General features: G+C 40.3%; 1 protein-coding gene across 1 annotated transcript; it reads right to left on the reverse strand.

Annotated features, from left to right (window-relative positions):
- Positions 1-1374: 1374 nt before the first annotated feature.
- sart3 (spliceosome associated factor 3, U4/U6 recycling protein) lies at positions 1375-21843 on the reverse strand. Its single transcript, XM_026939800.3, has 19 exons — positions 21388-21843; positions 15218-15344; positions 14249-14356; positions 13490-13674; positions 13192-13297; positions 10532-10656; positions 10276-10431; positions 7912-8050; positions 7201-7308; positions 6788-6865; positions 6500-6558; positions 6050-6159; positions 5687-5799; positions 5182-5258; positions 4329-4497; positions 3805-4250; positions 3408-3560; positions 2898-3073; positions 1375-1733 (listed from the first exon to the last, which is right to left on the reverse strand). The coding sequence occupies exons 1-19, from the start codon at positions 21586-21588 to the stop codon at positions 1541-1543; spliced, it is 2829 nt and encodes a 942-aa protein (XP_026795601.3). The 5' UTR covers positions 21589-21843; the 3' UTR covers positions 1375-1540.
- Positions 21844-22139: the final 296 nt, after the last annotated feature.

The raw sequence follows: 22139 nt of genomic DNA on the forward strand, positions 1-22139 counted from the left end.
AAAGAAATTAGGATACAGACAAGTTGAACAAGACATTGCAACAGCACGGTTCTTTTCTCGTTACTATTTAGGCCACTGTGGTGATCAGAAGCAAATATTTAGAGCTACTATTCCTTCAGATCGAAATATACAAACGCTGTACAAAACGGGTACGGCCTACCAGCGAGGGAGGCGAACACTCAACAAACACTCCATAAAAAGGGACTGGTGGGGGGGGAATTCTAAAAATAATATACATCACACATAATAAATACTCAGTTAAAGGTTCGACCCTTCCATTTTCATCTTGACAGAATGACTTATACTAAATGGCATGGTGTATATGTACAGTATGGCAGAGGGAGCGGGTATTATTTAGGCAAACTAATATGGAAGGTTCTAGCGATGAACAGCTGCATAGATTCTTAATCACTTTAAACGCTCAGTTCCACAGAGACAGGGAACGATCTAAGGCAACATCACAGCCAGATGGAAGAAATCCAGACCTAACCCAATGACATCGCACCCCAGACCTCGATTAACGCGAGAACGGCATTTCAGTTTCTATGAAGACAAATTATAGAACTCGTACTGATCCAATCTCAAATTTGAATCAGGTTCTAGATTTGTGCAGTCTGGCAATGGGACAGAAATTCTTGCCTCGCTTAAACCCAAGGTCGTATTTCTCAGTACTGCGCCAACAAGGTAAGGCAGAACTACTGTGTCAGCCATCTGGAACCATGATCCTAAAAAAAAACAGGGCCCGACTTACATGATACAACAAACTGAGAAGTTTGTGCAAATAAAATGTTTTCAGAGTGAAAACACCAGGAGCTCAACAGAACACATCACTACCGGTTAAGAATTCCAGAGAAAAACAAAGTTACGTACTGGATATAAAAACGGCTGACAAGATCCTACTAAATACTTATTTATTTTTATCTAGTTATCTGAGAACATGTTAATTACAGAAGTCAAACTTCGAATCCAGAAAAGGAGTCTTGTCTAGGAACCGTGTTCTGGATTCTTCACTCTCAACGCAATGAGCATCCCAGGGTTCTAGCGCTGCAAATAAATTATGCTTAACAAATCACATTTTTAAAAGGGTTTTTTTTTTTCTTGTTTTTTTTCCTTTCCGGACCAAAGCAGTGTATAGAAAAAAAGAAAAAAAAAAAACAAAACAGCAAATTGATGGCAAATACATACAGGTTTCTAATTTATAACACACTATACTTTCATAGTAAATATTAAGGTCTTGCATATGCCTAATTTTAAAACAACAAGGGTCACACGGATTATTTGACATCATGTACAAAAGAAAATCCCCAATTCTTATTTCTTATTCCAAACCCAATCATGATCAAAGAAACAAATGAAGCACTCATGTCAAGGACATACTGTTAAAACCTTTTTTTTTTTTTTAATAGAACATGGGTGGGTTCATGTATTTACAGGAAAAAGAACGTAAAGCACTGCTTTTCTTCCTCTCTATCGCATTAAGGACACAGAATGGCTTCTGACACAAGGCAAGTTAACAGGTTGTGTTCGGTTTTTTTTCCCCTCACTTTTTCAGGAGCATCTTTGCAAAATCCTCGTTGGACAGGGGCTTTGTTCCGGGGTTTTCGGCTTGCACTCCATCGCTCATGCCATCCTGCTGTTTGGCTGCGGTGCCGTTCTCCGTTTTCGCCTGTGGTGTGTTTTGACGGTGCAGAGAGCGAGGGAGTAAAGACACCTGCGTGCGTCCTTTTCCACGACTGAAATCATAACATAAAATCTCAATTAACAAAAAATTGCCTAAGGTTAAGCCATGGTCATTATAATACAAGACTGCTAGTCTTATATGTCATAATAAAGCCTGTTACACCACAGCGCTGTTCAGTTCTCAATTCTGATTGGTCAGAGAGTGTTGATTAACACTCGGACACTTGTTCTGGATGCGAGGTCTATAGTAGTGTTGTCACAATACCAGAATTTTGACTTCGAAACCGATACCAAATGTAGTATCACGATTCTCGATACCAAAATGATACTTTGGCAAAAGTCCTTCTGTTGTCTGAACGTAAATTGATTTTTAAATGAAACCTTGACAAATAAAGCAAGTAAAATTACTACATAATAAACTAAATATTTCAAACATGGTCTCTTTCTTCTTCTGAAGTACATGCGAGATCCTATTTGCGATGGAACTCTAAACACGTGAGCTTCTTGAGTTCACATGGCATGACATTTGCACACTGGTTTTGTCGTGTCTGTTGGCTGCTCGTCTTCATCAGCGACGTAGGCAAAATATGTCCACACTTTTTGGACAAGTTGCAGACGTGAGAGAACATCTTTTGTTTTTGGCGCAGACGTGTTAGTTTACTGGCTTCTCTCTGCCTTAGCCAGCTGGCTTGCATGTCGGCCATCTGAGTCAACTTAGCATGCACAATTTGATTCGCTTCTTCAGAATACAGATTTGGTTCTTCAGAATGTGAAAGAAAAGTGCAACCTTAGTCAATAGTAAAGGTTTTTGTGATTTTTTCTATAACAAGCCTTTTGTATTTGCATATTAGCTTCAAGTGAGAGGAAAAAAGTGGAAGGTGAGGGAACAACTGTTTATAGCAATTATAACTAGGGGTGAGGCAACGCATCATGATACAAAAATGTGACTATGTGCATTGTGGAAATCGTGCAAATCAGCATTCTGTTAATTATGCATGTAATGCAGTTGCACTAGACTGGACATAAAGTTCACACTGAGAGCACACTGGTCACATGATCGCATTCTTTCACAGAGAGCCTGCGAGATCTGCCCTTGCGAAGTCCGATAGCTCAGGATTGCACATGCATTAAACATTATATGGTTACATACTCAACACATCCAGTATCAACAGTGACAAATCCATCTCTCTCCACTTGGAGGTGCTGTCGTAACTCACCTGCCCTGAACCTGGCGAGGCATCATGCCGCCCAGAGCTGGTGTGAATTCTGTCTTCCTGGCTGGAGGATTACTAATGGCCACAGAGAGCGTGTGATTCTCCAGCTTCGTCCTGTCCATCTTTAACACGGCCTGAGACGCCTGCGCCTCGTTCTCAAACTCCACGTAGGCCAGGCCCTGCAGAACACACACACAAATCGGGTGAGTCAAATCAACAAAAATGATTATTATAAATATATTTACAGAAACATTTAGTAGCTGTCGTCTTCAAATCCAACAGAAGCACCTCATATATATTCATCTCATTCATCAATTGGGGAAATAGAGCCATAAAACTTTTTTCTATGTTTGGTGATACTCCTGGTTGCAGATATCTGTGCACACTGAATGCAAATAAGGAGGAGAGAAATAGGAAATTTTCTAAACATTTCATTTCGAGGTCATCATGGCCTTCGTATAGTCACTGTTAATGTGAATGTATTTTAAAAGAAACAGAACCATGCACCCAAACCTTGGGTTTGCCGGAGCGGTTGGTGACGAGGCGGACGGCTTTGACCGTGCCGTGCTCCTTACACAGCTCCTCCAGCTTGTCTGTAGTGCAGGTGAAAGGCAGCCCCGAGATGAATATTTTGTGCTTCTCCAACGATGTGTTGTACTTGAAGACCTAGCAAAAGCAGAGAAATAATAAATTATTCAACAATTCAAGTTGACGCTATACTGCTTTGCACTGCTCCCTAGTGTCACACGTCAGCTTTACACATATTGGGATTTTTAAGCTACAACACACTGTCAAAAATTCCACACATCCAAGCAAAACATGTCCATCTGACATTTTGCTATAATATATTGTGCATTCCTAAAACATACAACTTAATACAATAACCCCCCCCCTTAAGTGCTGTACATACCTTAAAGTCTGGGTTTTTGCTCTTATCTACGCAGGGAGACACAAACATAGGCCGCCCAGCCACTTCCTGTCTGTCCAGCTTCAGTGCCTCCCGAGCGGCCAGCTCATCCTCAAACTGCACGTAGCAGTATCCTCTGAAGGCGCCCTTTGCAGTAAACACTGGTCGCACCTGCACGATGGTGCCGCAGCTCCCAAACGCAGCCTTCATTTTTCCCTCGGGGTCTTCCAGATTGAAGGCTAAATTACTGACGAACACGCTGTTTGAGTCACTGCGTTCATCTGGCATTCTGGCCGGGGTATTTTTTACTTCTGTCACCACCTGCTGGTTTTTGCGGGCAGCTGGGGTCTCTGTTTTGTGTTGCGGAGGAGCACGGCGCCCGTGCAGCCCGCTTTCCGTCTCCATCTGCTCCTCTGAGACGTCCTCCTCACCTCTGTGCCTCTTGCGCTCTGGAAAACCATGTACAAGTGTAAGAATTAAAATAATAGTTTGTTTTATTCTAAACTGCATTGTTTTACCACCCTTACCAGTCTCCTCTCCCCATTCATCTTCACCCACGTCTTCTGCCTTCCTCTTGTCTCCTGTTCTGTTTGTTTTCTGGCTCTTTTTCTGTGCTTTCTTTTCGGCCTTGGCTTTGCGACGCTGTTCGGCTCGCTCTTCTTCTTGCCGGACTAGCAGGGCCTCTTTCTCTGCTGCCTGTATAGAAACGCAGATCAGATATAAGATCCAATGTGAAAAGCGCACGGCTTTCCCCAGACGCATCTGGCAGAAAGATGCTCACAGCACAACCATGGTTTCAGAGATTAATGGCGCACATATTAAACCAATTAGACATTACTCTTTTAAAAAAAATTCAAAGCAGGAATAATTTACAGATTAAGAAATGTCATCCATCCCTACCACAGCCTCTCATGTTTAGCATCACTAAGTTATCACTTTTCACTGATAGATGATCTTATTTGCTTCTTCTTTTCAACTGTAAGTGGCAGATCGGTAACATGGATGCAGCTATGCACCTGCCTTAGTAAAAACAGTAAACAGAGACTGATCTGGCCTCATCTCCACTCAGGGCAGGACACACGACTTCTCATAGAGTCTATTACTGCATTAATCACCTTCTCTTATTTCAATTAGCTTAATCAAGCAGCCCAGTACATCTGGCATGTATTAAACTTTGTCGTACTGGTACTACAGAAACACCTTCATTAAAAAAGTGAAAGGACATACACCTGAGCAGGGGAAGCTATTTTATGATAAACATCTATGGAGGCCTCAATGTGATTTCCATAATGATGTGCAAATAAATAATTTTCTACACTCCAAAGGGACAAACACAACAGGATGTGTTTTCACAACAGGACATATGAATAGGATTCTTGCCTTCGCTCTCTGCTCGTTCACTCGATTCAGTCTAGACTCGGTCTTCTGTACAGCAGCATCCCAGTCCTCCAGGGAACCTGCAGATGGATACAGTAAGCCGTTAGAGAAAGCCAGAAAGCAGCACAGAAAAAAAAAAGGGAGCGGGAGGAAAAAGAAAAATGAACTTTCGTATTTAAAAATACAATACATAAAACAGGCAGCGATGTAAAAGAAGGAACAACTGAGAAAAATAGAAGTAAAAAGTACAAGATAAGACAAGAAGAGACAAGAAGATCATAGACAAGAAAAGAGACAAGAAGAGAAAGCAAGGCAAGAGAACGCACAGGAAGAAAAAAGACAAGCAGAGACATGACAAGAAGAGAAAGCAAGTATGATAGAGGATAGGAGAAAGGTAATTTTTTTAAATGTATATTTCTTCCAAAACAATAAAATCCCAGTCTTGGCTTTTAGTCCAAGGCTGGCCAAAAGAGCTCAAAGGTTTTGTTTTGAATGCTGTAGCACGTACCCTCAACCCTCTCAAATGTGAGAAGAACTTCACACACGTGCTCTGGATAATCTGACGTGCACTGCACTGCTCGGTGAAGAGCTTTCCTACAATGCGCAGCATCTCCGTACGACCTGAGAACAGATACGACTTTAACATTACCTGCACTTTGATCACCATAAACATAAATCCAGAAACTAAACACTTCAGTAACAAAGTTCCACTGAAAGTAACGAAGGGGCATAATGAAAGTTATTTCAGAGCTGTGTACTTTTGTTTTTATTGTCTGCTGCTGACATGATGAGGAATAATGTGCTTAGAACTGATACATCGTTTCTGATTTGCTGATTTTGATAACAACGTTACTGACTGTACAACACTGACCTCTCCAGATTGTAGTACTCGAGCCACATGTTGGCGTACTTAGCATTCCCTTTTGTCATGATGCTATCCCACAGTTCTCGTGCTTTCTGCATATTCTTACAGTGCAAAGCCTGTTGAAGAGAGCAAAGAGTAAATTAGAAAGGTCAAATTAAAGCCTGGTCCGACCAAAGCTGTAAGACATGCAGGATCCTGTTCGCATAGATAATAAAATATAATAAAAAATATTCTCAGTGAAGATAAACAGTTAAGTGTGCACCATTACGTTTGTAAAATTACTCTCCCAGTGTACTACTGATTTTTAATATACAGCTCTGTTCAATCAAAAATGCAAATACTGCAAATAATTTATAAAAATCAGGGTTTTTTTTAAAATGAAAGTCACTTGTTAACTTAGTTTTAAGTTTAATCTTAAGAGAATGTTAGATTGGTGGACGTGTGATTTGTGCTCACCTCTATTCTGGCCCAGATTTGCATTATTGTACAGGACAGATCACCACTCTCAGTAAACCCTGTAACCAGATGGTATATCATGTAAACTATATCATGAGCTGCACTGATACCAAATAGGAGTCAGTTTAAGTGATTAACAGATAATATGGTTAAAAAAATTGCATTTGGTTTGTCATAATGATATTTATTTTATCCATTAAAATTGATTATAACAAAGAAAGATTTTGAATTTGCTTTAGCAAGACAGTGAATTTGATCTATTCTGGATCTATACAGTACACCACTTACGTTCCTCCACGTCTTGCTTCAGGTAGTCGAGAGCGCGTGTGAAAGCTGCCCGCAGCTCCTCTAGCTCTCTGCTCCCCTCTGTAATCAATTATCAGTCGATAAAATACTGGAGTGAACAATACAATTTTTTTTGAAGCTGCTTTTTTTTTTTTTTTTTTTTAACACAATGTGTACTTGCCCTAAACGCAGTCAGTCAACCAAGACAGGTTTAGTGTCTGACCATCACACCCATGTGTGCTTTTTGAACATCTCATTCCAGATTCAGTCCAGATTTAGATTTTTGATGAGACAGACTTCCATTGCTCGTTTGTTATATTAGCCTGAAAGATCTTCAGAGACTGAACATGCCTTGGTCAATCTACATTAGGGCTGAAGGAGAATTTATTAAATGCACTGCAGAGTCGTCTTCTCACCTTTGCTAAAATCGACACGTCTCCTCAGGTAATCCAGGTACGACTGCCAGATCTCTACATAATCAGTGGCCTGTATGAAGCCAGCATTCAGCGCCTTTTCGAACACATCTACAGAAAAACAAATTTAAAAGTAAGACATAGCAATCCGTGATATTTCACGCATTAAATCGCTGTTGCTGGAAATGTCACCACTAATTAATATGCTTTAATATTTCAAAAATATACACACAGGTGACAGATTAAAGGAAAAAAAATTATGTAATTAATATATTTTTGGCTTCACTTGTCTTCTCAGTTACAAAGTTCTTCTGACTGATCTTGCTGATGAAACATTTCTATGCTGATGGGAGTGGCCTCTTCCAGGATGAGTCCGCCTCCACCCACAGGTCATGAGGTCTAACTGAATGGCTTGATGAAAATGAAAATGATGTAAATCTTATGCTCTGGCTTTCACACTCACCAGATCTCAACAGAAATTTAACACCTATGAGGAGATTTTGGAGTGACACTCTCCACCACCACCACCATCATCATCATCAAAGCACTAATTAAAAGAATATATTTTAGAAGAATGGTGTTCAAGTACATTTCCAGAGAACTGTAGAATCTGAATGCTCTTCTGGTGGCTCATGGTGACCCAGGACCTTACGTTTCCCTTTACTTTGTCACCTGTCTGTACATTATTGTTTTCTGACTTTAGTAATCCAGTACCAGAGATTATGTGATGCTCTGCGTGGTGTCTCTCCAGAGCCAACAGGTAGCTCTTCCACAAGCCCATGGTCCAGGGGCAGTTCCGGACTGCCCGTTCATGACAGGACAACACCAGCTCTTTGATCTTCAACTGGCGGTCCTGGAGGAATGATATTACAATAACTCCTTACAAATTACACTAATTAAGAGATCATTTTCATTTTTAAGGAAATCACAGTTGACACAAGCATTTCATTGACCGAGTGGTCTTAAGAAAATGTTACGGATCACAGTGTGCGTTTTAGCAGTGCTTGATGCAGTGTTATCAGTTTAGTTTGGCTAACAAGACATGCACGTTCTGATGAAAAAGGCATCTAGGACAATCTCCATGTCCACATACGTCTCAAAAGCATTCATATATTTCACTACCTTCTAATACAATCTGCTCAAGTCACTTTACAAGGGTTTCAAACTGCTATCACTGGCAGTCTCTGTACTCCAACACTTCAGTTTGTCTACCAGCAGAGGGAGCCAGCTTTCTGCTAAAATAAAAAGTCCTGGAACTCAGCCCTGTCGTCTTGTGACATAAAGCTGTTTGTCTCAAAACGAAATCCAATTCTCAAATTTCCGAAAACATCTTAGAGTTTTGGAGACAGTGATTGCAACATGTACGTGACGTGCTGCTCTCCAAATACCACACTACAGATTTTATTTTTTTTTTTTTTGCATTCTTTTCCAGCATCTGCCTCACGTTACTGAATAAGTCTGACATGCATCGGTATTTATTCAAAGCCGTCTAAAATGTGTATTCCCAGAGAAACACTACAGAGGTACACACATTGTCAAGCACATTTGAGGTCTGATGAACATAAAAGGGGAAACAAAATGCATTTCTTCATTATTATTTTTGAACAATTAAAGTTAAAAACATTTTACACCACTCAGCTATATCAAGGCAGCTATTATTTCCAGAAATTAGTCTGACCTATATGCCTGTTTTGTTTTGTTTTGTTTTAAACGAAGGTGGTCTTCATCAGGCACCATGCAATAAATATATTAGAAGAAACCATTAGGGGGGAAAAAAAAAAAGGAAAAGTGTGTTTAAAGTTAAAAAGAGCATATAATTCAGTTATGCACAGCTGGCATCATTTTAATCAGCTTAGAGTACAAGCATGCAACAGTGGATTTAATTACACATTTGCTTTTAATGCACTACATCAGCCACTAGAGAACCTTTCTGTATAAACCTAAAAGCCACTGTGTGAGGCTTGGATTTAGTGTCCTCAACGCAGCAGTCAATGTTAGTCCCTGCCCGGAAAAAAAAAAAACAAAAAAAAAAAGTAAATTGAAGCTCTGGCTGCTCATCTGGAAGGTGTTTTCTCTCGCTTTTAACATGGAAGAAAGAGCTTTCCCTCTATTTGTCTAGGGAAGTGTTTCCTCCTGCTCCGTTCCACCTGAAGCTCTCTCTTCGTCATCTCTCCCTCCCTTCTCTCCTCTCTCCATCTGTGCTAAAGCCCCTAATGGGCCGTTGTGCGTTTGTGCCTAGTGCATCTCATTACCATGTCATTAAAATGCTCTTGAATAAATTGAGTGAGATGCAGCAGGCGGCATGAGCACAGATGATTTAAAAAAAAAAAAAAAAAAAAAAAAAAAAGCCTGGCATACCGACTGGATGTGCGTGACTGAAAGAGAGTGCAAATGGGATGGGTGTATCTAGGAACCTCAACATTCAATCTGATTGAGTACTTGGCGCTTTTCAACAGGCACTTACTAGAGGCATTCTTCTATTGTGGCTGGATCTCAAAAGCTGTTTTACTGTGTTTTAAGATGTTCCAGTAATGATGGAAAGCCATTTGGGCCTAAAGTAAGCCTCAAAATGGCTTTTTAAAAAAATAAAATAAAAAAAAAATCACATCTAACAAGTGAAGAATTTGATAAAAAGTTTGATTAAAAAAAAAAACAACAAAAAAAAAAACAAAAGGTATGTGACAACTCTCACCTTGTGTGGTTTATGCAAATGAAAAGTGAAGTGCTACTGATCTTTATTCTGTCTATATCAGTATATAATTAAAGAATAATGACTATTCAAATGCATTTAAATATAATTTCAATACAAGTTCATCTTTAGTTAAACCTTCATAGGAATTTGGCAACCAAAAAGATTTGTTTCTGACTATGATATTGTGGCTCAGTGCAGAATATTTCAATAAAGAATGCATCTAAAATCGATTATTTTTTATCTCCATCCCCCATGTGTAGCTAAGGTGTGAAGACAAGTCTGATTGACTAGACTGGTGTTAGTGCCGATGCGATAAGCCGGTAAGTACGACAATGTCACCAAGTATCACCTTTGTGTGTATAAACACTACAGGTTCTAACACTTACCAGATAAGTAGTGTATTTGGCCCAAAGGTCTGGAACTAAACAATTCTCCCCCAGCGCTCTCTCAAATATGATCTGAACTCGAGCAGGGTCTCCCTCCTTCATCTCGTACTCTATGTAACTCTGATACTCCGCCAGCTTCGGCGGCTCCGACACCAACTGCAGCACAGGGAGAAGCACAGAGACATGTGAACATGGTGGACAGTTTGCAATTTTTTTTTTTTCCTTCCCATTTTTAGAAATATGATGCATGTTATACCAGAGCCTCCTCATAAGACCTGCGACTCTCCAGCTGCAGCAGAGCTCGCTTGTAGTGCTGCGTGACTGTCTCCGGCACCCCCTCGTCCGTCCAATCCGAGTACTCAGTGTATGTGCTTTCCATATCTACATATCAAAGAAGGCTTATTAAAATACACTCGATGCACCAAAACCAAAAATTCTTTCACTCTTCGGTTTTTAGGATCAGGGAATCTCAGTATGTGAGCATTTTTCCTCAAAAGACATGCGAACCAATTGAATTATACACATTAAATTATTCTAACTGATCGCCATTAGCTTTCATCTATTCTAACCCACACTGTTTTCGCATAATCTATTCCTACACCATCCCGTAATCCATCATTTACAGCTCGTATAAAACAGAAATTACATTTAAGGGAATTTCACTTTCAACTACAGATACTGGGCTTACTAGCAAGCACCATTCTGTCAATGTGGACCATTTTCTTCTATCATCAAACCGTCATATAATTAACAGTTTTTCTATGTGTGGAGACATTTGACATTCTCTACCAATCTGTGACAGCGTGTGCTTTGTGGAATGGTGCATTATCATGCTGGAAGTTGCCATTATAAGATGGGTAAATTGTGGCCATAAAGGGATGCACATGGAACTATTCCTATACAGGAACTATACTCAGATAAGCTACTCCTTTCAAAAGGTGCTCGATTAATAAGGGGGGCCCAGTGCGTGCCAATAAAACATTCCCCACACCACTACACTACCACCACCAGCATGAACTACTGACACAAGGCAGGTTGTGTCCATGGATTCTTGGTACTGATGCCAAATTCTGACTCTACCATCTGAAAATGTGAGATTCATCAGGCCAGGTGGCGTTTCATTAGACCAGATCTTCAACTATCTAGTTTTGGTGAGCTCAGATTCCTGTTCTTGGCTGACAGGAGAGGAACCCGGTGTGGTTTTCTGCTGTTGTAGCCCATCTGCATTAAGTTTCAATGTATTGCATAGATTTTATGAGATGCCTTTCTGCTCACCACAGTTGTAAAGAGTGATTATTCGAGTTACTGCAACCTTCCTGTCAGCTTAACCCACTCTGACCATTCTCCTCTGACCGCACTCATCATCTACTCATTCATGCAGTTGTCCAATCAGCCAATCATGAGGCAGCAGCACAATGCATAAAATTATGCAGATATAGGTCAAGAGCTTCAGTTAATGTTCACATCAAACGTCAGAATGGGGAAAAAGTGTGATCTCTGTGACTTTAACTGTGGCATGGTTGTTGGTGCCAGATGGGCTGGTGTTAGTATTTCAGAAACTGCTGATCTCCTGAGATTTTCACACACAACAGTCTCTAGAGTTTACACACAGGTGTGAAAAACAAAAACCACTGAGTGAGTGACAGGTCTGTGGGTGGAAACGCCTTGTTGATAAGAGAAGTAAGAGGAAAATGACCACATTGGTTCAAGCTGCCAGGAAGGATATAGTAATTCATATAATCACTCTTTACGACTGTGGTGAGCAGGAAAGCATCTCAGCATGCACAAAACATCGAACCTTGAGGTGGATGCGCCACAGACCACAACAGCAGAAGACCACAACAGGTTCCACTCCTGTCAGCTAAGAATAGGAACCTGAGGCTATCATGGGCACAGAGTCATCGAAACTGGTTAGGTGATGATTACGGGGAAAAAATTCAGTTTCCATTCTTCAACTGTCCAGTTTCAGTGACTCTGTAACTGCATGTTTTTATGCACTGTGTTGCTGCCACATGATTGGCTGATTGGATAATTGCATAAATATTATGTATATATATATATATATATATATATATATATATATATATATATATATATATATATATATATTTTTTCTCTCTCTTATGCATGCAATTCTTGTTCTCGTTTCAAGGTCATACGAAACACAGCAGCACCAAAGAAGGTTACTACAGCCATACAGGAAAATATGGATTTCCTAGAAAAGAGCATAAAAGCCAGGGAAAAATGAGCCAAGCTGCTCAGGAGCATAATATGTGTTTTGGCTTTGTTCAGCGAGAGAAGGAGCAGTTCTGGCTTTCTCCTTTTTTATCATCAACACACACACACACACACACACACACACACACACACACACACACACACACACAGCCAGACCATCTGGCTAGGCGCAGGTGGAGTGGGTGGGAAGCTCTTGGCTCCTTATAGCACATGCGCATGTGTAGGTTTGCATGGAAAAGCTGAAACCACACACTTATGATGCAGTGAGTTTTCACAGTGAAAATATAATAACATGGAATAGATTTTTGTATGGAATTTTTTTAAAATTTCATTCTCTCTTATTTTTTTACTCCTCATGTACCATGTGTCATTGTGTCACATTTATCCAGACTCCAGCTTAGTCTTGGACTGATTTAGATGGTCAAACTGGGAAGCTGGTGCATTATATTTATCAGAGATGTAACTATAGCTCTGTTTGGGTGTCCAGCCTGCTTCATTATTTCATTATTCTCTCCGACAGAAGCAGATGGACTGATACTAAATATGTGAAAGACAGAGGCATACAGGAAGACAGGGATACGGGGTGTTTGCGTGTAAGAGAGATAAGAGATGTAAAGGAATAGGAAACGGACCAATCCACCCGTAAGAAAGAATCAGAAAGGGAGGTAACCTCTTTACCCATTAGAGGTATGGCAAGCTGCCTTCTGAAGAGAGTGTGGATTCTGTCGAGCTGCACGTTCAGCTGCTCCTGTTGCTCAGGACTCGAGATACTGCCAGGGGGAGGCTGTAACAGATAGCAGAGCATGTTAATGTTTAATCCCTCGTGGCAGAGAGCAGGATCTTTGCATAATCAGCTATTTTTCCCTACCGTAAACTGGTACATTTCTATCCACATTTTCCTGCATGCAAAAACTTGCATTGAAGGATAGCTACTTTCTGCACTCCTACTCTGTGTAAAGCAACAGATTTGGAATACCTGCAGGGTGGAGAGGATGGCGATCTCAAACTCCCGGAAGGCCTCCCAGAGCGCAGCTCCTTTGGTCATGTGCAAACCCACAGCAGTCAGAGCCCTCTCGAAGATGGTGCGCACGCGGTCGATGCCTCCCTCAGCGCCCATGCCACCTATAGAGTACTGTGCATACTCCAACCAGATATCAGGACCTGTACGAGATGCAGTGAATAAAAATAAGCCCACAATAATACTGTGAACATAAAGAGCAGTGATCCTCCTCCTGCAATGTCACACTATTTCTGGAAGAATTGTCTTTAAAATCTATCTTTTCTATTTTTATTTGCCTTGTCTGCTGTCCGGGAAACAGCAGCTTCTCCTTGGGGCTACATTGCACTTTCTACCACAGATAAGCCTTCCAGTCTTTTTTTTTTTTTTTTTTTTTTAAAGAAACCTACCAATAACATCTGCTAGATCACAAGCTACAATGAGTCATGGATTTTTTTTTTAATGGAATTTCTTTTTGCCATCACCACAGATGGCTTTTTCCTGATTAGAAACTCAAAATATAGAGCAACGTGTAATATCATAAATCCACAGACAATGGATTTAATAGGTCGGTTATATACAACTTGCCAGCTGTTTGCTTTAACTGGCAGATGGGGGTAAAAAATAAAGCCACAAAAATGTAAAAACTGAAAGAGTTTTTCCAAACTGCTACCAGAAGAGCGTGCGAGTCAGATTACTGTTCATTCAGACATTTTATAGAAACGGGGCCACACTTACAGATGTAGTCTTTTACAGCTTTCTCAAAGAGCTCGTAGATCTTCTCACGCTCGGCCTCGTCACCCTCCATCAGGCCGATTTCGTCCTTCAGCCAGTCCAGCCAGATCTCTGAGCAGCCAATCAGAGCATGACGTCAGTGAAGGAATGCAACATAACATACATATGAAAAACATACATACACGTTATCTGATACAGTACAGAATGACTGCTTATACCATACAGTCCTATTATAATTTCATTCTGAGTTATAAAATGCTATCTGTGGCAGCAGTTTTTTTTCTTCATTCCAGTGACACCTGCACTATGTTACCTGCTCATAACAAGCTCAATTATTTCATGAGTTTCAGATGTGTGACTCAGAGTCCCACAAGCACATTAAATGAATGCACCCTGAGGAACAATAACTTAACTCTGCACCGAGCATTAGCATAGCAGCTGGACAGGAATAGAAACTGTAACCACCCACAGTGATACAAAAAGTACAGCAGACATTCACTAATTTATTCGTGTTCTATATAAACCTCATGTAACGCAAGTCTTTTACCATTCATGACAAATCACTTATTAAAAAAAAAAAAAAAAAGAAGCAATCTTTTATGAGGAACAGTTTGTCCTAAAAAATCAAAAATCATTTTTCAGAGTAACAAAGGACCAGCCGTGACAATAGATTTCACAGAGGCAGTTGTGTGATTGTGCCAAACAAATGAACAGTTACATAACTAAATCCTTTCGCACTTTCAAATGTTCAGTTTTAGTATTTGTTATAATTTGGTTTAGAATGAAGTAAGAACCCAAAAAGAGACCGCTGAAGCTCTATACACCTGTAATATACAAAAGCCATTTTACAAACACGTGATATATGAAATATATGAGGGCAAATCACCTACACCCGAAGTCTCAAAGTAATTCACACTTAGTTTAAAAACGCACGTTATTTTTATTAATTATGGCAGAAAATCCGGCGCTCACCTTCAGTGAGAGGGAAGAGTTCGCTCATCTTCTGCCTGGCCTTGCGCAGTCTGTACAGCTTCCCTTCCTGCCTCAGCAGCTTGATCAGGTCCACATGGCAATTATAATCAAATGCATTGATCGACAGCTGCAAGGTCACGACAGAGAGGGCAAAAGGTTAGTGAAAAACAGTATGACGACTATAACCATCTGCAGACTCACAGCAGTAATCCGAAGGGAAAAAGAGTTTTATTTGTCTTGATTACATCATTGATTTAAAGACGTTCAGTCAAATGTATCTGCAAACTTTCAGAAAATCACTTTTAAACACAATGATTAACTAAGAAGGCCATTATCGTAAATACCAAACACTTTCACAATTTAAAAAAAAGACTTACTTAAAAAAAAATTACACAAATACTGTGTAACTGTGTACAAGATCGGACACTATCTGCTGCGCCACCAAGCCACTTGCCCAAAAGCCAATTTGGAAAGTGGCATAATAACAAGCTTAAACCAGAATGCAATTATTCACTAATTACTTGTGAAGTAGTGCTGATGTCTCCGAACAGCAGGCTACCACATTACATTAATAAACACAAAGGAACAAAGAAGCAGACTATTTCATAGTAATAGTTATACTGCATAAATGTGGCAAACATGAAGGTATAGTCAAAGACTGAAAGCCTCAAATCCAATCTCACTAACTGTGTTATTTTATTTGTTTTTAGTTTAGAAAAATTGCATGGAAATGTTTTCGTATGCTAAACCAAACTAAACATTCCCAATATTTTACAAATGTTTCGGAAAGGCTGATTTTCTTCATACACATGCGACATGTTGAGAAATTCCAATAACCTGTAAATAGGTTTACAATTTTTGTGACACAAAACTCCATAAAAGGCAAAGCTCACCGAATAGAAAAAAAACAATAAATACAACTAAACGGTGAAAGAGCACCTCCTAAACGCGGCATGTGCTAAATCTTCCACTAATGCAGCTCAGCCACTGCAGCACATCAGCTACCACACACACACACACACACACACACACAAACACACACTCTTGAGTCTTTTACAGGGCACCATTACTTTTGTCCAATAGAATGGCTAGTCTTATTTATCTTAATTTATGGATTTCTTTTGGATTGCTTTCTTTCAAGTCATTAATATGAAACGTGTGAGTTTCATGAAATCCATGCATACAGCTGAAATAAATAAGTTTTTTAACCTTCACATGGTCCAAGTATAAAATTTTAAGAACTATCTGAAGCTGATCAATCGAGGTTTACGTTAGTGAACGTTCTTATATATACATGTACACAAACTCAGGATGTCTTGTAGGATGTGAATGTTAATATGAAATAACTGGATTTTAAGAAACAATATATTACTTGTGTAAATGCTCCTACACGCAATTTACCAATAAACCTGTTCGTGCTTGTCTACGCAACAGTGACCTGTGAGCTCTCCTATAACGCACTCTGAGAGAATTTAGGATCATCAGGCTTGTACTCCTGAATAAGCATTTCTCCAACTATACAATAATGACTAGGCTTCTGATTTAATAATCGTTATTAGTATTTCATTTACTGTTGAAAGACAAAGTTATAACGTCAAAATCATCGTGTAGCTCTTGGGTGTGTTTAGCTTCACAGATGCAGCTAAAAGGTGAAGACACGTCGTTTGTCAGCATGGGCAGAAGAGCTGTGATTAGTGAAAAGATCAGACTCTGGTCAGATCACGCTCCAAACACAGCCTTCTGTCTGAGACCAATCAGACTCTCACCATTCAACGCCACGGCACTCTGCTTTCATGTTTGTTTAGTGAAATCAGAAGCGTATTAAAGAGCATGACAAAATCACCATGTAAAAGAAAACTGCTTCTCAGTGCGCATGAATTAATAATAGATAAGCAACAGAGGCTTTATTACAGATAATACATCCTGGTCCACACTTGGTCATCGTGTGTGGGTACAAATTACGTACATGACTGCAATTAAGACTAGACATGAAGATGATGGTGGATTATTGTTGCAAAGAACAGCAAGAATATTCTATTATCAATATTGTGAATCAAAAGTCTGAGGAAAAGAAAATTGTTCCGTGGCAAATGCAAAAAAACTGCACAAGAGTCTCACTACTAAAGCTAATTCTAACAAAACTCTCCTTGCCTAATGGCACTCTATTAATAAACTGTTTTAGATTTTTTTAAAAATCTCTTTTAAAAAGTTGTTTTTATGACAATTGTGTTTCAGTGCTGAATGGAGGGGTGTAACACTCTCTCTTCCCTGTCAATCACAGGGACACTAGCCAATCGTGGGCATCTGTGAGCTCGGCTATGCGGAAGAGGGCAGACAGCACTTTCCTCCAACTGTTACGCCGCCCTGTGATGCAGCATGAGCAGCAGTTCGAAGAGATGCAGTTGGCTGGCTGAGTCTCGGAGGAAGCACGTGTTAGGCTTCATCCTCCCCGGGGTTGGTAGCTGTTGTATGATAGGAGAGAGCTGGCTGGTGGCTGGGAAATGGTCAAGACTAAATTCGCAGACTTGCAAAAATGTGTCGTTTGTGATCACTTCATTCCGTTCATTAGTAAAAGCTCAGATTATATAACAGCTTGATTTTCCTTTGTTTCTCCAGCCGCCTAAACACGCCTAAATTCCTCACAGAGTGAATGTTATACGTCAGTCAACTGATTGTTGGATAGATATGTGCCTTTGGGAAATGGACATAAGCCTAATCAATTCAGATTTGAATCAGATAGCAGCTGTCAAAATGTCTGCGATGCTCCTGTGCTGCAGTCAGAATGAAATCTTTAAACGCAATTTTCTCCATTTCACACTGTATAATGCAGAACTTTACCTGAGGTTGAAAAACATGCAAAAGAGTAGAGCTATTTATATATAGAGAGTGGAAAATCTCTAAAGTTTGACATATGACGGATTTTCTAGGCTGCCTCACATATTCTCTTTTCTATGTGACGTTATAGAGACGTACAGCCGTTCCAGTTCAACCAGTGCTGCTGTCAGACCCACCAGGATAAAAACTATAAAACCTACAGATGTGACTTCATCCTTCACTGTTCTGCGTGTACAGCTATAGTGCACCTCTTCGGAGCAACACTGATTAAGTCAGCAGGTCAGAGACAGAACCTAGAGCAGAGGAAATATTAGATGTGTGACTCAGAGTGCCACTAATTTTAAACAGTACATTCATGCATATTGCACCACAGCAATGTTAAATTCTCAAATCTGATTGGTCAGAAGGTGCTGATTAATTTTGCTATACTACACTTGTACTGATATGTCATCATCTTTATAGTGACAGCTCATTCATAGCGACTTGAAAGGCGGACATTCTACATAAGATTAATAATAAAGATTGTCATTTTGTCAATCTTGTCATGACAGTAACGTGACAAGCCGAGTTATTTTTTTTCCACTTCAATGGAGAGAAAAAAGAGAGGCCGATGATGGAACGACTGTTTATATCCGCTCTAAGATAAATGACAACAGGAACTAGTTTCATGGAACGAAACTAAATGTTTACAAAGTATGTGTCGTTTATTTAATAAAAAGTGTAATCTCTGGTAAATTTCTTTGCTCTCTGACTAGAGAGGAATAAAAAACACTTTGCGTGTTGCTGTTATAGGACAATATTCACACCACCCTGTTCTTTCTGGCTTACACCACACACGATGATTGCCACGCACAGAAGAAGAGAAACAAATAATCTCTCTTTATCTCCATATGGCAATCGTGCTGTATTAAACTCTTATAAACAAAATGAGGACGTATTTTGCTGTTATAATCTTGCAAAGCCAGAATGAGCTTGTCAGAGAGCAGACATCTGAAGGAAATCTCATCCAGTGCTGCCAGTTTAGACACTTTACTGCTAGATTTGGTGACGTTTTAGATCCCTTTAGTGACTTTAGTTTTAAAAATATTGAGAAATCTAGTGACTTTTTGAGGAGAAGTTAGTGACTGTCTTGAACTCGATAAGGCTTTCCAGCTCGCATCACAGCTGCTGTTATACGAGTTGAGACAGCAGGCTCGCTTGACTCACCATCAGTGTGTAATGCCTGACTGTGTTACACTTATGACTAATCATTGATCGCCATTGTTTACTTCAGAACAATCACTGATCGCCATTGTTTACTTCAGACCAATCACTGATCGCCATTGCTTCCCAACAACCAATCAGTGATCACTACTGTTTCCCAACAACCAATCATTGATATTTAAAGGTGCAATAATTTATTTTTTTATTCTTCACTTGTATAAATAACCTAGAAAATAGATGGAACATAAGAGAAACAAACCAATGGCTTAAACCATGGCCTTAGCAAAGGTGTATCAAGTCACTGAGAAAACTCGACTGATAAACTGACGTCTGGTCCAGAACGCTTGTTTGTGTTTGGATCCGCCTCCTGTCAGTCATTTTATAAATACTCTACGAGCCGAAGCAGATCCTGGGGCAGAACTTCATAAACATGGGGGGGCGAGAGCCATTCAAATGTCAAACCCACCTAACAATTACAGACTTAATATAAGATGATAATAATAATAATCATCATCATCATTTTTACCTAACGCACATTTAAATGTTTTTTCCCCTTAAGCCCGCCTCCCACTCCCACCCATGTTCCTGAAGCTCCGCCCCAGGACTTACGGAGGTCTGTCAAGTTGAGTGTCTATAAAATGACAACAGGAAGCCCATCCAAACACAAACAGGGTTTGTCCCTGTTACCCAACTACACAGTAGGTGAAAAGCAGGACGCCAAAGGAGTAGTGTGTCCGAATTCCCAGCATTCCTAAGTCAGTAGGCGGGAAACACCCGGAAGACCTGCTGCTTCCGCCGAGATTCTGCAGTATGGAAGGAATGGACACGGCGGTATCCCATAAGGCACTGGGACTGGCGCGGACGAGCTGTCAGAATCAAAAATGGCAGAAGGCAGCGCATCGGCTCTTTTTAAGTGCATCAATAAGGCGTATGAGTAAATTGTTAACTTGAGGAAGGTTTCAACAAGAATAAACAGATGCTCTAATCTGGCAGGATCTTCAAGTTTCTGCGGTTACTATGACGTCGTAGGTCACATGACAATGCCGACATGGCGGATGTTATATGTCCAGATTGTATTCATACTACACACGTGTACTGATCAGTACGTACTGCGTCAACGGCCGAGCAGCAGGTACTGAATCGAATGTCACAGTTATTACATTATTTCTGATCATGTTTTACATTTCTGTAAGGTTATTCGAACAAACATGAAAATTAAAACAAACTATTGCACCTTTAACACTCACCGTCTTTCCTGACAGAAAGCACAGTATTTTGTAAAGGCGTAAAAGTTTAGATTGTGCCTGGTGCCGTGACCAAAGATGACAACGATGATAGATGAAAATCTGCCATCTTCATGTACCTTCATTTTGTAAGTTGATATGCAAATGAATAAGACGGTATGCAAATTAGCGTGTGACGTCATCCGGCGCGACACTGATCTCAACGACTTGCAAGAAGGAAAAAAAAAAAAAAAAAAAAAAAAAAACGAGGTTCATAACAATTTCATCGCAATCAATGCGCCTGTGTTAAAGGATATTACGCAATACACTGCGGGTCGCTAGTAAAGCCTGTAGAGACGCCTCGACACACCTCTCTGAGTGATTAATCTGATCAGATGCGTGTGTGAATAAGGGTTTGTGGTCCAGCAGCTGCTGCTCTGAGCGCTTATGAGAAGCAGCCGCCCACGGCATGGCGCGCAGTTTGACTACACGCTCCTCAGCTAGGAAGCCTGTCTGCGTCTCACTCAGCCAGCTAGCACCTTTACTCCGCCTATCAATTACACATTCATACATATTCACAAAAGCATTTTATCGACCTGAACATTTATTCTGTTTCTGTGTTTAAAAAAATAAACACTAAAGTTGGACAGAGACAGTTAGCTTGCGCATAAAGTGATGCTAATTAGCAGCTAAACGCTTTTTCCAAACCTAAGTTTGAGCGCACAATAACTGAAAATATCTCCATCGTTAAAAACAGCAACAGAAACTGACAAGCAGTGACACTTTTTTTTTACTATTTGGTCAACTGCGTACCACGGCTAACTAGCTTAGCCGGGCTTCGCCATTCATTCTCATAGCTGAAGGCAGGCTAGTTAGTTAGTTAGCTTAGCTTAGCTTAGCCTAGCTTACCTGCTCCTCCAAGCGCTGGATTTCTGCTTCATTTTCCCGCTCGTCCTCCGACGTGTCGTCGTCCTCTTCATCTTCGGAATTCTCGACGCCCATTGCCTCTTCCTCTCCCGACTCCATTTCTCTCTCCATCTCCTCGGCTTCCTCCTCCTCCTCCTTGATATCAGCTAACAGCGTCTCAGCTTCGTTCCCAGTCGCCGCCATGTTTGCGAGGATCTGCCTGGTAACAGGATGCGCGTGCCCGAGCTACAGCCTGATCCAATGAGCTACAGATAAAAAAAACCAGACCTGCGCTTGTTTTTTTCTGAGCCTATGTCATGAAATGTCTTCTTTATGAACGGGAGAATACTGTAGGATAGTCATTAATCACTAACATTCTGCCAGAGAAAGTGTTAACACTGATGTGATAACTCAACTCAGTGGAGCGGCGGTTAAAACAGCGCCGGGAGTCGAACCCAAACTGAGTCGACTCTCCGATTCGGAGCTTTTAGAAGCCAGGACTTGGAGTCGACTCTGCGCAGTGAAATTGATTCAGTGAGGAAGGGGGAATCATACCATTCACTTTAGAGTACATTAGTTAGGAGGCTGTTTGCTGTTTTATAAATCAGGTCTGAAAGGACAGAATAGAATATCCAGCACACTTAATTGTAGTTAAGCCAAGAATTAAACACGATTCTAAAATTTGACTAATTCTGTCAACTGTGCCATCTGGCATTTTCAACATGAGTTTCTATTAGGCTTATAATGTTTTATCT

This window comes from Pangasianodon hypophthalmus, chromosome 24 (assembly GCF_027358585.1).
Source record: "Pangasianodon hypophthalmus isolate fPanHyp1 chromosome 24, fPanHyp1.pri, whole genome shotgun sequence".
Taxonomy (NCBI): Eukaryota; Metazoa; Chordata; class Actinopteri; order Siluriformes; family Pangasiidae; genus Pangasianodon; species Pangasianodon hypophthalmus.